Source organism: Bufo gargarizans, chromosome 1, assembly GCF_014858855.1.
Source record: "Bufo gargarizans isolate SCDJY-AF-19 chromosome 1, ASM1485885v1, whole genome shotgun sequence".
Taxonomy (NCBI): domain Eukaryota; kingdom Metazoa; phylum Chordata; class Amphibia; order Anura; family Bufonidae; genus Bufo; species Bufo gargarizans.
The window spans coordinates 52,488,651-52,505,233 of NC_058080.1; the positions used below are offsets into that span (position 1 = coordinate 52,488,651).

The 16,583-nt window shown below is 41.7% G+C and overlaps 1 protein-coding gene across 4 annotated transcripts in view; it reads right to left on the bottom strand.

Moving 5' to 3' along the window:
• Positions 1 to 1,745: 1,745 nt before the first annotated feature.
• Positions 1,746 to 16,583, bottom strand: part of LZTS3 (leucine zipper tumor suppressor family member 3) — a 98,420-nt gene continuing 83,582 nt past the window's right edge. For 3 of the 4 annotated variants that reach the window (XM_044278746.1, XM_044278599.1, XM_044278526.1), the window contains exons 2-4: positions 8,058 to 8,399; positions 5,988 to 6,818; positions 1,746 to 3,722 (exon numbers count right to left, since the gene is read on the bottom strand). In XM_044278746.1, coding sequence (XP_044134681.1) covers positions 3,018 to 3,722; positions 5,988 to 6,818; positions 8,058 to 8,360 — 1,839 coding nt within the window. In that variant the 5' untranslated portion in view covers positions 8,361 to 8,399 and the 3' untranslated portion in view covers positions 1,746 to 3,017. Of the gene's footprint in view, positions 3,723 to 5,987; positions 6,819 to 8,057; positions 8,400 to 14,981; positions 15,055 to 16,583 lie in introns of those variants that run through there. The other variant, XM_044278676.1, reaches the window with a different exon arrangement.

Consider the following 16,583-nt stretch of genomic DNA (forward strand, 5'->3'; position numbering starts at 1 on the left):
CATCTAAGCTCCACCCTGTATGCTAAAGGGATTTAGAATGCGAAATTTAGACATTACTGGATTCCCTATATTTCCTGTTACAATATGGTTTCTACATTGTAGCCACTAGTGGCTCCACGACACATAGGTTACCGGTGTGTTAGACTAGACTCCACCCCTGCTTATGTTCTCTTTTGCATCTAAGTCATGTGACATCTAAGCCCCACCCAACATGATATTTAGACGTTCCTGAATTCACTAAGTGTCCTGTAACAATATGGTTTCTACATTGTAACAGCTCGTGGCTCCATGACACAAATCAAGTGTCAGACTCCACCCCTGCTTATGTCCTTCTCCTTGGTTAGCAATTACGTTAAGCTCCACCCACTATAGAAAGGCTTCAAAAGAAATCATGAAATGTAAGCAAATGAAACAAAGTATTTATGCAATTCCATTCTAAAATCTTTTACATTTGACCTTTCCCGGATATCCCAAGTGGGTCATCAATATACAAAGCAATGAGTGGAGTTCCCCTTTAAGTCGCCTTGATCATCCAGCAGTGCAGTGTGACCAGCTTTAGATGCCTCAAAGCTAAGTTATAAGACACAATATGGTTATGTAGCACATCTCCCTGACCATCCACCTGAAGAACTTGCTCCAAGCTTCTTCGCACGTTGTGTACTCCGACCTCAAGGACACTCTTGATGCTGGATTAGTAAACAAGCACACTCACAATTCATTGCAGCATTTTCATGGAGTAAAATCTAGCGTGCTAAAGTCTACCCACTGTGAACTGTGCATTATTACCAAGGTAACACTTGCTAGCCACGCGTCTGTAATACTACAGCTTGGCGGGAGGCTCTGAGAAGCCTCTCGCCTCATCTGATATCCTCTACTTGCTGTACTACTGGTGTCGCCAGTAAATCCCTGAAGAGAGGGAAGAGGCAATTTATTCCTGAAGTTGTACAGCACTTCTCTTTGGTTTTATCCCTGGGATTTTTTATCAGAATTTATCTCAGCCTATAACAGCACTCTGTGGTGGTGAGAACTTCTTTCCAGTCAGTATGTTGTCTCAGAAGTAAATAGGGACCTACTGAAGGATACAAGGGGTGGACATCTTTAACCAAACCCAGGCATACAATGGAGGTTATGAGTGGTCGTCTTCCATTAAGGGACCTAGTGCCCTTCCTACTCTTGTCGGGTTAAGAACCCATAAAACATCACCCATAGTTCTCACTCGTTTAGTTCCTTGGATGGTGACCTGTAGATAAGCCACCTGAAACAAGACATGTGAATTTAACTAGAACTGCCCTTTAAGGAGGTTGTCTGGTTTATAAAATGATAAAATGCACTTTCAATAAGGGATTTCTCCTTTTTTGGACAATTCCTCCTTGTTGGAAGGGTCTCTTGACAATTAGAAGTTCACATAGTGTCTTCTTGCTTGGACCTCTAGCAATCAGCTGTATAAAAATCTGGCAATAAGGGCTCATGCCCACGAACGTAAAGGCTCCGTGCCCGTGCTGCGGACCGCATACGGCGGTTCCGCAATACACGGGTCACCAGCCGTGTGCATTCCGCATCACGCATGCTGACCCATTAACTTGAATCCGGAGATGCGATGCGGACACACGGGTCGGAACCCGACAGAAGCACTACGGAGTGCTTCCGTGGTGTTTATGGCCGTGCCTCCGCACCGCAAAAAGGTAGTGCATGCACTACTTTGTAGCAGGTGCGGACAGTTGGATTCACTTCAATGGGGTCCGCGATCCGCATGTGGCTGCCCCACGGTCGGTGCCCGTGCATTGCAGACCGCAATTTGCACTTACGTTCGTGGGCATGAGCCCTTACTGCCAGATTTTTATACAGCTGATTGCTGGAGGTGCAAGCAAGAAGACACTATGTGAACTTGTGAGTGCCACCAATGGGGAAATTATAAATTACATAGTGACCATTCACATCAAAGGAATGTCTGTGTAATGCAGGAAAGGACAAGTCCTCCAAGGGAGGAGACACTCTTTGTCCACTCTGCTCTATAAACTCGGAATGTACTAATAGGGTGGATGAAAATGTTTTTTCCTAAATTGGACAAAACCTTTTAAGAGAGCATCTGCAAAGAGTGTCTTTCTCTTTGGAGGACCAGACTTGACCTTGTATTACACAGAAAGGGACACTAGGTTTCAATGAGCACCGTGTAATACTTCATTTCCCCTTTGGAGGCGCCACAAGAAAATTACACTCTTACTAAAAGGTTCTTTCACGGATTGTATCTGGAGGTCTCAGCAGTGGGATTATTGGGGGACGCTTACATCCCGGTCCAGGGTAGGGGAAGGTTGAGGGCTATGGGAAGGTAATTAAAAGGCAAAGGGATGACATAAAAGAAGACCTCCTTACAATAACCTTCATCGTGACAACACACGGACTGGTGAATTACCTCACAGTCAGCAGTGCAGACTTGCAAAAATATTATGTAATACTATAGGAAAAACCTGGCGGTTTAACAGAGAACATTTACTACTATCCCTCGAAAGATTTTGGGATAATTCACAGTAAACAGTGCCTAGAACGGTGGGAAGTATATTAAAGATTGCTAGATTTCACTGCACAGCAGAACTTCCATTGCTAGCCAATATGGCTAAAATTAACTCATTATCCAAGTTACTTTGACCTTTCTTTCCGTGAGTCCTAAAGGATTAAGGACTGGTAACAGTCACAACACTGCACTTTCCCTTTGACTGCCTAGCGGTACATTATAACAATATAATACACCTATTCGACCGGCAGTCAGAGGGAGGTGAAAGCGGAAGGGAAAAGAAAAACAGACACAGAGTATCATTGGCGGCATAACAAACTGTATACCATAAATGTAGATTATAGCAAGCACTTGAGACGCCTTTTTTCGAGTCCTTCAGGGTCGTCTTTTATGGAGTTGGCGTCACTGGTCCCCTTAGACTCTGTTAGGTCTTTTCCTGATACCACGGGCTGGAGTAGGTAGCACATGCACAGTGAGTACCTAGCTGTGTACACTCAGTCAACAATCTTTATATCTCGGTGGATTCTATCCTCTCCAACCTTGATGGCGTCCAAGGCTTCTTGTCTTCTGCTGGCGGTGTGGTGACCTTTGTGGTTAACTCATTGATCTTTTGCTCCAGTTGCTGATTTTTTTGATACATCTCCACGTAGTTGAGCTGAAGCTGCTTCTGATACTTTATGACTTTTTCCTTCTCTTCTTGCCACGTGCGTCTCTCCTCCTCAAAGTCCACCACCTGCTGGTCCCGCTGTTGTCTCTCCATTGACAACTCAACCTGGAGCTTCTCCATATCCTTCTTAAGAGTGCCTACACTGTCCTCGTTTTGGCGTTTCATCTTGGCCTCATCGCTCTCACATGCCAGAGTGTCCCTCAGTTTATCATTGAGTTCCATGGCGTACGGGTTCTGACCCAGATCCGTCAAGGTCTCCTTCAAACCCGCTATCTCCTGTTCACATTGACTGAGCTTCTCCTTCATTTGCTGGGCTTCGCTTTGCTTTCTTTGCACTTCGTTCTCGCAGATCTCCAGACTGACACTCTTCGAGCTGTAGGAATCTTTAATGGAAGAAATCTGTTCCTCTTTCTCCCGTAGCAAGGCTTTTACTTCTTTTAACTGTGTTCTAAGGCCAACTATCTCATTGAGTTTCTGAGCAATGTCTGCCTGGGCATCTTTCAATTGCTGCTTCAAAAGTGATATCTCCCCAGCTTTTTGACAAACCTGCAAAGAAAAGCTCACATATTTTAGATGCTGACATGAAAGAGTTTGGAGAAGACAATCTGGCTGTTGCAATCAATTAGTTGCAAAAGCCTGTCATTACCAGGACCTCAACACAACCTCATTATGGAATGAAGGTCATGTGTGGGCCATTAATTTTTTTTTGCAATCACCTGCAACCATGTTTACCATATAGAAACACTGATGTAGTTATCAAAGCAAGTTTGCTAATTTACTGCATCCCCCAGGCTCTTGACTTTCATGTCGGTAAGTTTATATGTGGAGCTTAAACATTTGTGAACCCTTCAGAATTTCCATATTTCTGCATAAATTTGACCTAAAACTATAGCAGATTTTCACACGAGTCCTAAAAGTAGATAAAGATAATCAAAGAAATGAGTCAAAAATATTAGACTTGGTCATTTATTTATTGTGGAAAATGATCCAATATTACGTCTATGACTGGCAAATTTATGTGATCCTTTAGGACTAGCTTATAATTTCAATCAATGGGAAGACAATCATGTGTGAGTGGGCGACCTGTTCTAATTAAAGAACAGGGATCTATCAAAGTCTTCACAACACATGTATGTGGGAGTGTATCATGGCATGAACAAAGGAGATTTTTGAGGACCTAAGAAGAGTTATTGAGGCTCATCAGGCTGGAAAAAGGTTACAAAAAGATTTCTAAACACTTTGGACTCCACCAATCCACAGGCAGACAGATTGTGTACAAGACATTCAAGACCATTATTCATCTCTCCAGGAGTGGTCAACTAACAAACATCACACCATGAGCAAGGCATGTAACAGTCCACGAGGTTACAAAAAAAAAAAACCAAGGTACCTCTAAGCAACTAAAGGCCTTTCTCACATTAGCTAATGTTCATGAGTCTACCGTTAGGAGGACACTGAACAACAATGATGTACAGTGACAGGCTTGCAAAAAGAGTCACTACTCTCCAAAATAAAAATTGAAAAGACCCTGGACAAGCCAGAAGGCTATTGGAAAATTGTTTTGTGGAAAGATGAGACCAAATAAAACTTTTTGGGTTTAAAGGAGAAGTGTTATGTTTGGAGAAAGGAAAACAACTTATTTCAAGAGAAAAACCTCATCCCATCTGTGAAAAAGGGTGGTGGTATTATCACAGTTTGGTCCTGTCTTGCTCCGTCTGGGCCAGGACGGCTTGCCATCACTGGTGGAACAATGAATTCTGAATTATACCAGAAAATTCTAAAGGAAAATGTCAGGACATATGTCCGTGATCTGAATCTCAAGAGAACGTTGGTCACGCAGCAACACAACAACCTTAAACACAAGTAATTCTACCAAAGAATGAGTAAAAAAGAATAAGTTAAAGTTTTGTAATGGCCAAAGTCCTGACCTCAACCCAATAGGAATGTTATAGCGGGATATGAAGTGAGCAGTAGTAGAGAATGAGCTAAAATTCCTCCAAGTCGTTGTCCAGGACTAAACAATCATTACTGGAAACATTTAGCTTCAGTTATTGCTATAAAAGGACCAGATACTGAAAGAAAAGGTTTAATTACTTTTGCCTCTCTCAGACATGTGATATTGGATAATTTTCCTCAAAAAATAAATGACCAAGTCTAATATTTTTGACTCAATTGTTTCACTTGTTTATCTTTATATACTTTTGTGAAAATCTGAGGTCGTTCTGAGGGGTTCACAAACTTTCAAGCACCACTGTACGTCCACAAGGCGTACACCAGTGCCATTATTGCAAAAACCCTCTCAGTAAGAGTTTTCTCAGCTTTGGAGATAAGCAAAGCTAGGTTACAGGCAGTGGACTGGCTCAATGGAATTCATGAGATCATGCTGGGATTTCTTGCTGGGAGAAGGGAAGAGAGAGCTTTTGTTCAGACTATGGAAACAGAGATGTTCACATGGCTGCTGCAAAGCACTCTGTATGAAATGGTAGTAAAATTAAAGGCAAAATCTAGAGTAGTGACAAGCAAAGGTGTTTTTTTAAATCTTCTGGTTTATTGTGTAGAGGGTAGAAATGTAAAAACACATGCAAAGACAGAGCATGTTAGGACATGTAAAATTCTATTTTAACCCCCTATTGAGCACCGTGGCTCAAAGACTAATTTTATATGTACCCTTTTTATCAAACATGGGCAAAGTTGAGGAGGTCTCTCAAGTTGACCAAAGTCTAGTTGTCTAGCATATACATTTTTGTGGGCCCAATCACAGCTGTCCAATGAACATTGATTTATTCTCATGATATCATCTTGGCCTCTTACCTCCCACTTGGTTTCCTCAATCTTTGGCAGGAACTCGGACTGCTCTTTCTTAAAGACCATGCACTTCTTCTCTAATTCCTCCCGTTCCTGAAGCAACTGCGCAACATCATCTTGAAACTTCTTCTTTTCCTGCTGGAGCTTGAATATCTGCAACTGTAATGCTTGCTGGGCACGTTGTGCTTTCTTGGACACTTGCTGCAGCTTGTTGGCGTAATTCTGTCTCAAGTCATCCATTTCCCGTTCCCAGATTTTCTGTTTCTCTTCAAAGACTTGAAAAATTGCAGCCTCGCTTTTGTCTAAGTTCCTCTTCATCTGTATCACCTCTTGCTCCTTTTCCCAGAGACGATCTTCTAGGTCTTGAATGATGTCGTCACTTGAGGGCGAATGGAAAGGCAAGGTCTCGTTAAGATGGTTGAGTCTGGTAAAAGAAGACGTGCTTTTGCTGGAAGATCGGCCGCTATCTGAGGTAGAAATTCCATTATAACCTACTATATTTTTTTCTACATAGGTAGTCCCAATACGATTTATATGGCTTGTTGACGCACTCATTGGGCCAACATGCTGGCTATAACCAGTCCCATACGTTGGTAGGCTGGTCAATGAATTGCGACCAGAGTCAGATAGACCTCCCACCTGGTTGGAAGACCTATTGTGGCTGGTCTTCTCCAAACTGCTTTTCAAGGCAGCTGAACTGTTGCTGTTCCCATGACCAGAGCCCTTTCGGTTCTCAGTGACTCCATTGTTCACTGGTGGACATAAGTTCTGCATGGAATGGAAATTCTTCGGGACCACCGGTTTAAAGGCAGAGGGTCTCACCAAAGTCTCATTGCTCTGTAAAAACATAAATTGATGAGAAATGGAAAATGATTTAGCTTTTATCACTAGATATCAAAAGTTATTTTAAGTGGTATGTAGGGGTGTCCACTCAATAGTTCACCAAGGACAAAACACCAAGGTGGAGTCACCGTGCAGATACATTATGTTACAGATTCTGAGTTACATCCTGTATTATACTCCAGAGCTGCACTCACTATTCTTCTGGTTGGGTCACTGTGGACATACATTACCTATCCTGTGCTGATCCTGAGTTACATCCTGTATTATACTCCAGAGCTGTACTCACTATTCTGCTGGTGGGGTCACTGTGTACATACATTACCTATCCTGTACTGATCCTGAGTTACATCCTGTATTATACTCCAGAGCTGCACTCACTATTCTGCTGGTGGAGTCACTGTGTACATACATTACCTATCCTGTACTGATCCTGAGTTACATCCTGTATTATACTCCAGAGCTGTACTCACTATTCTGCTGGTGGAGTCACTGTGTACATACATTACATTACTTATCCTGTATTGATCCTGAGTTACATCCTGTATTATACTCCAGAGCTGCACTCACTATTCTGCTGGTGGAGTCACTGTGTACATACATTACATTACTTATCCTGTACTGATCCTGAGTTACATCCTGTATTATACTCCAGAGCTGTACTCACTATTCTGCTGGTAGAGTCACTGTGCAGATACATTATGTTACTTATCCTATACAGATACTGAGTTACATCCTGTATTATACTCCAGAGCTGCATTCACATTTCTGCAGCTCTGGAGTATAATAAATCTAATCAGTACCACATGGTTGTCTTCATGAGACAGTCCTTTTAACTGTAGAGGGCTAAACGCAGTATTATCTTAGTGTTAGTCCCTATCAAGAACACCTTAATGTATATATAGCACAGTATGGTATATGCAAACACATACACTTTCTTTTTGGAAATTAGACAGGTCACTCCAGGGTTAAAATCAGCTTGTGAAATAACAAGCAATCACCTTCCAATGATTTAAGACAAGGGTAATCCCAGGAGTTCTCTAAGATTAGAAAATAGGGTCTGTTTTTTTGTTTCCATAAACAGCGCCCCCTATCCTCTGTGGCTGAATCTAGTATTGCAGCATTCAAATAAATGAGAACGAGCTGCCATACCAGACACAGTCCGCGGACAGAAGTGGTGCTGTATATGGAGGACAGCAGTGGGGAGTAACGATACATGATATTATAATTTGTCACCTTTTCGCTCTTGCGCTGCTCGTTGATGTACATGGAGTTTTTCTCCGTTTTGTAACTCTTCTCTTCCCCCGAGTATCGGTTCGAGTAGCCATTTCTGAAGCTGTCGTTCTGCTTGAGGCTGTTCTGAGTTCTGGTTCCCACACTCTTCATTGCAAACTCTTGTTCATTGGCAACTCCGCTGCCCACACTGCCCATAATGCCCTGGGAGGGAGAGTCAGAAGACCTGCCGGCGAAAGAGTGGAAGGACTCTTGGTTCTGGTAGGCTGTGTCACTCAGGACAGTTCTTGACTCTAATTTTGCCATGGCAGCAGAGGAGAGGACGTGCGAGGAAACTCAACGGCACTGAAGGAGAAAGAAAACCAAGGGTTATTCCAACTGGGAACTGCTAAAAACCTGTGCTAAAGCCGACTTACCTCCACAGAGTACAGGGTCAGCTTCAGGTTTATATGGGTCACAATGGGCCCCTTATACCTCAACTCCCACCCAGTAAACCATACAACAATAATGGGGCTATTTTAATTTTCATTAAGGTTTTGCTGCATTTTTGGCTGTGTTTTTTTTCTCAGTAAGAATCATACAAATAAAATAAAAAAAGCTTAAAAAAATCTATGATGTGAACATACCGTAAATTGCATCCTGTATTATACTCCAGAGCTGCACTCACTATTCTGCTGGTGGAGTCACTGTGTACATGCATTACATTACTTATCCTGTACTGATCCTGAGTAACAGGATCAAGTTGGGGAGCATCGCAATGATGGCCATGACGGTTCTCACCCAACAACTCTTATCCTTGTAGAAGACCCACATAGCTCAGAACCCATCAAATACTAGAGTGGATAGATACTACAGACATTTGGAACCTGTTACAGAACTCTTTCTTGACTGTTTTATTTGCCACCAATAAGACCTGTTTGACTATGAGGTTACCTTTAGAAAACGGCACAAAAAGTTATGCACCACTAGCACATTCTTGGTGTCTTGGAGATCATCTGGGATTTGTCTAGCTCTTCCTACGTTGAACATTTGAGACCCTACAAACTACTACAGGACAACTCAGCTGAAGGTAGAATTTTGGATTTTAGAAGGAACATTTTTGGACACCTTGTTTTAGACTGAGCAAAATATACAATCACTTCCCTAAAGGAGGCCATACACGTTCAACAGCGTTTGGCCACCAGACCTTTTCTGATGCTCCCTTTGGCCAAAGGTGATGGGAATAGGGTAACAGGAGCAAGCTTCTGCTGGACCCTATGGTGGTGGCTTCTCTCCCTTGAGCATAAAGGATCAGGATGAACGTTCGATCGATGAACATCGGACAATTATCAAACACAAATGAGATAAGGGTACAGCCAACCTGAGTCCAACGTGTATGGTCACCTTAATCGTTTTCCTTCCTGATAACCCTACACTTGCTTCTGTTAGACTGATATTTATCTAATCACAATGTGGATCACGTTATACATCTCGTTAACAACTCCGCTAGCCTATGAAGTTTGAGTGCCCCTCCCCCCCACCCGTTTCTCGCCTCGGCTGTGAACTTTTGGCTCCCCTCCCTCTACACCTCCCTACATTGCTCTGGTCTCTGTGCTGTCAGAATCAATTTCTCAGTCCAGAGATTTCCCCAGTTAAGTGTTTTCAGCAATTGCAGCAGATGAAAGCGAGTTGAAGGAAAGGTTACGTGCAATGTTCGCTCCTGTAGAGAGAATTCATAACTCGCCTCTATGTGGCATATTTCCTATGAACTTAAAACGCGTGGAGTAACTTGATTACCAAAAAACCAATCTCCGCCAAAAATGATTGCAGTCCTGTGAGATCAGGCAGGGCAAAGATTCATTCTGGAGCTCGCGTAATTAGAGCTTTTTCATATTTTGTGCAGAATATTTAATCTTCATTGGCTCTTTACAAAGAGAAGCTGAAAAATCTGCCGAGGATAGCTCAGATATCTCCGGTGTGGAGCCTTCAAAGACTCTGAGATGCATCAAAGATTCACAAAGAGGAGTGTAAACTTTACTCGTGTTTGTAAGGGTCCACGACCCATGATGATGAGATGACCCCAACAGGGGAGCCAGGGTCCAGAGACCCTCAGCCAACAGCAGATTGTGCCAAGGCCAACCAGACGTGAAGAGCCAAGCATGAAATACATGGCCAATGCATGAGTACAGCAAGGTTGTCACTATATGACCTGGGCCCATCACAAAATAACCTGGGCCCCCACCATCTAGTGACAGCGTATGTAGCTATGGATAACAGCGGGTGTACCCCTTCAACCTCAGACGCTGTGCCACATACAAGTGGGACCCGAATGGGGTAACCCGTTTTATGGTGTCCTAATAGAGCACATGGACATGGATTGTACCAGCCCTTTTAAATTAAAGGGGTTGTCTCACTATTTATCATGTAGAAAAAGTTAATACAAGCACTTACTAATGTATTGTGATTGTCCATATTGTCTCCTATGCTGGACTGGATTCATTTTGCCATCACATTATCCACTGCTCATTTCCATGGTTACGACCACCTTGCAATCCAGCAGGGGTGGTCATGCTTGCACACTATAGGAAAAAGCTCCGGTCTATGTGAGCTCCCATGGTCCCGGCCACCCGAAAGACCAGTGCATGGCCACTGCTGATGGATTGCAGGGTGGTCTCTAACCATGGAAACGAGCAGTGTATAATGTGATGGAAAAATGAGTCCAGCAAGCAAAGGAGGCAATATGGACAATCACAATACATTAGTAAGTGCCTTGTATTAACTTTCTCTACATGATAAATGTCATTTACTGAAGTGAGACGACCTCTTTTAAAAGGAACCTGTCAGCAGTTATAAACCAAACCAGGATCTTCTTCATAACAAATTTGCCAAATTTGAAGACTTTTCTTTGTGTTTTATATCAGGAAAAGTGTCTAAAAACACAAGAAATTGGGTCTGTGCCGTGTAGACTCACAAATGCTTCTCTGAGTATACTTCCAATCAAAGGATCTAATTGTGGCGTAAAAAAGTCACAGATTATGGCACACTTCACGTGTACACCATAATTTTCAACTTTTTGAGCATTGAGCAGTATTTATGGTCTATTTATGGCAGGCCCAATGATATTACTACTATTACTACCCCGAAACAGCCACACACACATCTACTGCCTTGTCCGTCCCATAGCATAGCCTACTACTGCTGCCACTAGTATTGGGACCACATGCCACTATTATCTAACCTTACCACAGCCACACTGTACTGCGGCTCACAATTCAAAGGGAGAATTTTTCGAGGCTTGTTCAGAACAAGCTAATGTTTCTTGTGACACACTAACACATGTGTGTGTATAAATAGGGGCAAGCATCTGCCCCCATTAAACCTTAAGATACCGGAGGTTTTTTCTTTTTCATTTTTCTTCCCCATCTTCCTTGAGCCATAACTTTTTTATATTTCCATGCACATAGCTGTATGAGGGATTATTTTTTGCGGGACAAGTTGTACTTTCTAATGCCACCATTAATTATGACATACAATGTAGTGGTAAGTGGTAAAAAAAAAATCAAAATGAGGTGGAATTGAAAAAAAATGCAATTCCTCCACCGTTTTACAGGTTTTGTTCCCACGGCGTTCCGTTTGCGGCAAAACTGACCCTTCATTCTCTGGGTCAGTACGCTTACAACGATACCCCATATGTATAGGTTGTTTTATGTCTAAATAGTCTAAAAATAAATTTTAACTTTGAAAAAAAAATTATTGATACCATTTTGGAGTGTATGTGACAATTTGATCACATTGCTAGAAACATCGCAATGAAAAAATGGCAAATTGTCCATTTTGACACTTTTTTCTGTTACGCCATATTACAAAAAATATATATATTTTAAAAGTACGGGCATTTTCGGTCACGGTGATACCCATGATATTTATATTTTTTGCTATTTAGGTATTTATTTTTTTATTATACAGAAAGGGGGTGATTTAAACTTTCATATTTAAAAAAAAAATTATATATTTTTTACGTTTTTTTAGTTTTTTGTAATAATTTTGAATCTCGTATGTGAGCCTACAAAATCTATATTTTTCGTGCATTTTTAAAATGACTTTATTACTGTCTATTGCTAATTTCTTATGTTGGCTTGCCATCTGGTGGCCAAAATAAGAATTTCAGTTTGAATGCTCTCAGCCTCTTCAGCGAGACTGAGCACTTTCATATCAATTACCGTCATCCTCACTGGCCATAGAGGATGCCGGTAACAACCCCCGAGGCGCGAGTGTACGGGTTTCTGCGCATTTAGATGCTGTGATCTTATTTGATCACAGCATCTTAAGGCTTTGATTTACGCGATCGGCATTATTGCCGATGGCGGTAATTAGCCGCAGGTCTCTGCGGTTTGAAACAGCAGAGACCTGCCGGCCATGATGCCCGCTGCACGTGCAGGTGGGCGCCATGTTTGCCTATCACTCCAGCATCGTACATGTATGCCGCTGGTAGCAAAAGGGTTAGGGAATAATTTTTGGGACGGTTGTTGAGAACAAGACACAGTTCTTTCAGATAACACAGTGTGAATTTAAACACCATCTGACCCCAATAAGGGACAATTTTTGGAATGTTTTTAACTTTAAAAAGGAGCAGTGTGTTTTTAATCAGGCTGCTTGTTAACACTATTAACCATACATTTACCTAAAGCTATATATGTCAATGTCACACTGATATTATTTACTATTGCGGTCATTGCCTTGAGTATCTTAAAAAAAAGGAAGGGGGGAGAGAGCAAAAAAATTTGAAAAAATAGATAAAGAAATGACAGAAAAAATATGAATCCTAGGGGACCTCAGAGTGTCATGTACCAATTTTTTCGTGACAATTGAAGCACTTGCACTTGTGAACTGGGTAGAATTGATTTAGACACAAATTACATATTTTTTTTTAAATATGACGATTCGGAAACAAAAATTAATCTCAAGGAATTTGCTCATCTTTGATGCTAACAAATATGTACGGTAATAGGCTTGTCATAATTCTAACAACCTCCAGTATATAAAGTTACACATAAGCAAATCCATAAACTAAGTATTAAAAATAGATTATCTCTTTTGGGCCCACTTTATTAAATATAAAATAAATCCCTAAAATGTTCTATATGTATGCACTCTATACCAATAAAGGGCCGTCACGTCTGCCCTGATTTAGTGACTACTTGCCTTCCTCATGTAATAACAACTGTGGAGTATCTATTCTTATAATTGTATGTTGTGCCATTCCTCTATTATTTCTGCTAGAAGTCATGAGAGAAATACTAGCAGTTTGCAGTGAAGGTCCAGATGGATGTTACCAGTTGGAGGGGTGTCCTTGCACAGTCTGACACTCTCCAATCAGTGCTACCAGTGTCAGACTGTGCAGGGACCCCTCCTCCTCCCAACTGGTAACACCCAGATGGATCTTTGTTGTAGACTGATTCATTGATAAACGTCTAGTTGGAATAATAGAAGAAGACACAACATAGAGTCATAAAATAGATGCTCCAGAATTGTTATTACATGGGGAATGCAAGTAGTTACTAAAACAGACCTGTCAGGAGGGCTGCTCTTTAACCCCTTCCCGATACCTGCCCTACATGTTTTAGACACCCGGTGGCAAATCATTACAGTCTATTGTAGAAGCGGTCAGATGATCGCATGTTCAAGTCCTCTAGAGGGACTAAAAAAGAAAAATAATGAAAAAGTTAAAAAAATATATATATATATATATATACATACATACAGTATATATATAAATTCCAATCAACCCCTTTCCCCATTTTAAGGTTTAAAAAGAAATAATACAAAAATAAGGATCATTATAACTGTCGAGACCCAAAAATATAAAATAATTTATCACATAAAGTCAATGGCGTGACGGGAAAGAAAATCAAAATGGTTGATTCGCCTCCTCCCCTAAAAATTGAATAAAAAGTGATCAAAAAGTAATTCACAAACAAAAATTGGATCGATAAGAACTACAGATTATCACGCAAAAAAATTAGCCCTCACACAGGACCTAAAAGGGTTGTCCCACGAAAAATATTCTACATTGTTCAAACCAGCACCTGGATCTGAACACTTTTGAAATTACATGTAATTAAAAATATAGTACAGCCGATGAGTAATTCACTGATGTCCAAGGGGGCAAGATGTGAGGAGAAGCAGCAGAACAGTGTGAAAATCAACGTGAGGTACAAAATGAGACCAGGCGTGGACCAGGTGACCAGCAATTGTCTTGGGACCCAGCTGGTTCGAAGAGGCCGACCACCATGGCACGGTGTTTGGCTATGCTGGGTGCAGACAAGCTCCAGGTAGTGTTGTAGTGCCACCTACGAAATGGTTTACTCCACATTTTGGCCAAAAAGTCCTTGTGGAAGGGCCCAGGGGTTGAGCTGCACACCCATTAAAAGGGCAAATTCCCTTCAGTGATCACGATACGCCTATCAGGAGGTTTTTCAGAATACAGGCTGCCACAATGTTGGTATTCTGTTCTACTAGGGAAATTCCTCATGATGAGCTTTTTTGAACCCAACTTTTCCAGGCTCCAATTCCTGCTCCGGCAGTGAAGGGGTAAATCCCACGCTGTGCGGAAACTCTTTCATCTGTGTTTGTCTATGACCAGGATTGGCACTCCGTTAATAATTAGCCGCCTTCTACCGCGGACTGAGCAGAATGCGAGTATTATGAATTCACATGAAAGGCTAGGCAAAAGCAAAGAGGGGCCCCCCCAAATTTCATAATGTGCCTCCCCCTGGGGGCCCATAAATACTACACCCCCTCCAAAATAGTGGATAATCTCAAGCCCTGTACAGATAATGCACTGGCTCTCCGGGCCCCCTTGTACGTCGCCGCCATGGGTTTAGGGTTCAGTTTTAATGAAACCATTACCACCCAGTAAATGAATCCGCCACCTCGCTCTGGCCTTACCTGCTATAATCATCTGCAGCCGCAGATCATTCCCCCTGTGTCTGCAGTCAGTCCTGCACTACTGACATATAACACAACCTTCGCCCTCGAGGACTGATAAATACTCCTGCATGGTATGTAACGTGGTGTCAACAACAGGTGACTTAACCCTACAATCCACCGCTGCAATACCTCCGGGCCATGTCCCTTCCTATGAAATATCCAGCTTCTCGTTATCATCAAATCGTTCGTCTACGTTGTATTTTCTGCCATTTAAAACACCCCGCATACCGCGCATACCGCGCATACATCCCCAAAAGAACGCCTTTTACATTTCTAACCAGATCATACTGCCGTAAAAATATATACTGCCATATGATGCCACACATGTCCCATACAGTGCTGCTATATAGTGCCCAAATAATAGTGCTATACAGTGTCCACATAAAAGTTCATACAAGGTGTAAATAATACTGTCATACACTGTCCAAATATTACTAAAGTACACCTTCGTCAGGAAAATGGTACCTAAATTCTGCAAATTATTTTTCTAGACAGTGCCCCAATAATAGAACAATATAGCGATGTAATAAAACCGCCATACAGGGAGCACAAATAATGTCTGCTAAATAAATATGCTATAGAAGGACCACATATTACAGCCATACAGTGGCCAAATAAAAAAGCATCAGGCAGAGGCCTAATAATACTGCCAAATAAAGTAAATATAATGCTACCACATACTATAAAATGAGCAGATATTACCACCAACAGTGTCCAAAGAATAGCGCTGTATAATGCTCTAATAAAACCGCCATACAGAGAGCACAAATAATGCTAAAATATGATATCTAAATAATGATGCTACAGAATGCCCAGATATTACAGTCATACAGTGTCCAAACAATAGTACCATGTAGTGGCCTAATAATACTGTCATATACAGCAAGTATGGAGTCCAGATAATTATTATATAAAAGGAATTTATATTACAGCCACAGAAAAAATTGAACCAACAGGGAACTAATAAAACTGCCATACTGAGAGTACCAATAATGCTGCCATATGGTGTCCAAATAACTTATGCTATGGAATGACCACGTATTATGGCCAGCCATATGGTGCCCAAATTATACCACACAGTGATCTAATAAACCTTATGCACAGCAGAAATAATGCTACCATATGTTGTTCAAGTAATTCATCTATCAAACAGTGCCCGGATAGTGAGACATTGGGCAAATGGCCACCAATAATTCTACTATATGGTGGCAAAATACAAAAGAAGGCTCTGTAGCCCCGCTGGCTTCTTTCCTGTAGACTATCACCCCCTGCCATATACTGTGCAAAGAATGGCAATTATAGTGAATGGAGGTAAATTGTTGGGTCAGGAGGGGTTCTGCCCAGAAGGATCGTTGCTGAGTTTGGACCCCCACACAAAGGTATGGCATAAAAGCTACCACTAGAGGGAGCAATCTGCAGACAGATTACTTGTGGCTCGTTCACACACAGCAATGGAAAACCTGGTAGGTATCTGATACTTCTCACAGCTGAGAGTTTGCTACAGTTGTATTCAGTCTAGACAATCTTCTGATACACTGTCCTGCGCTGATACATTGTAGC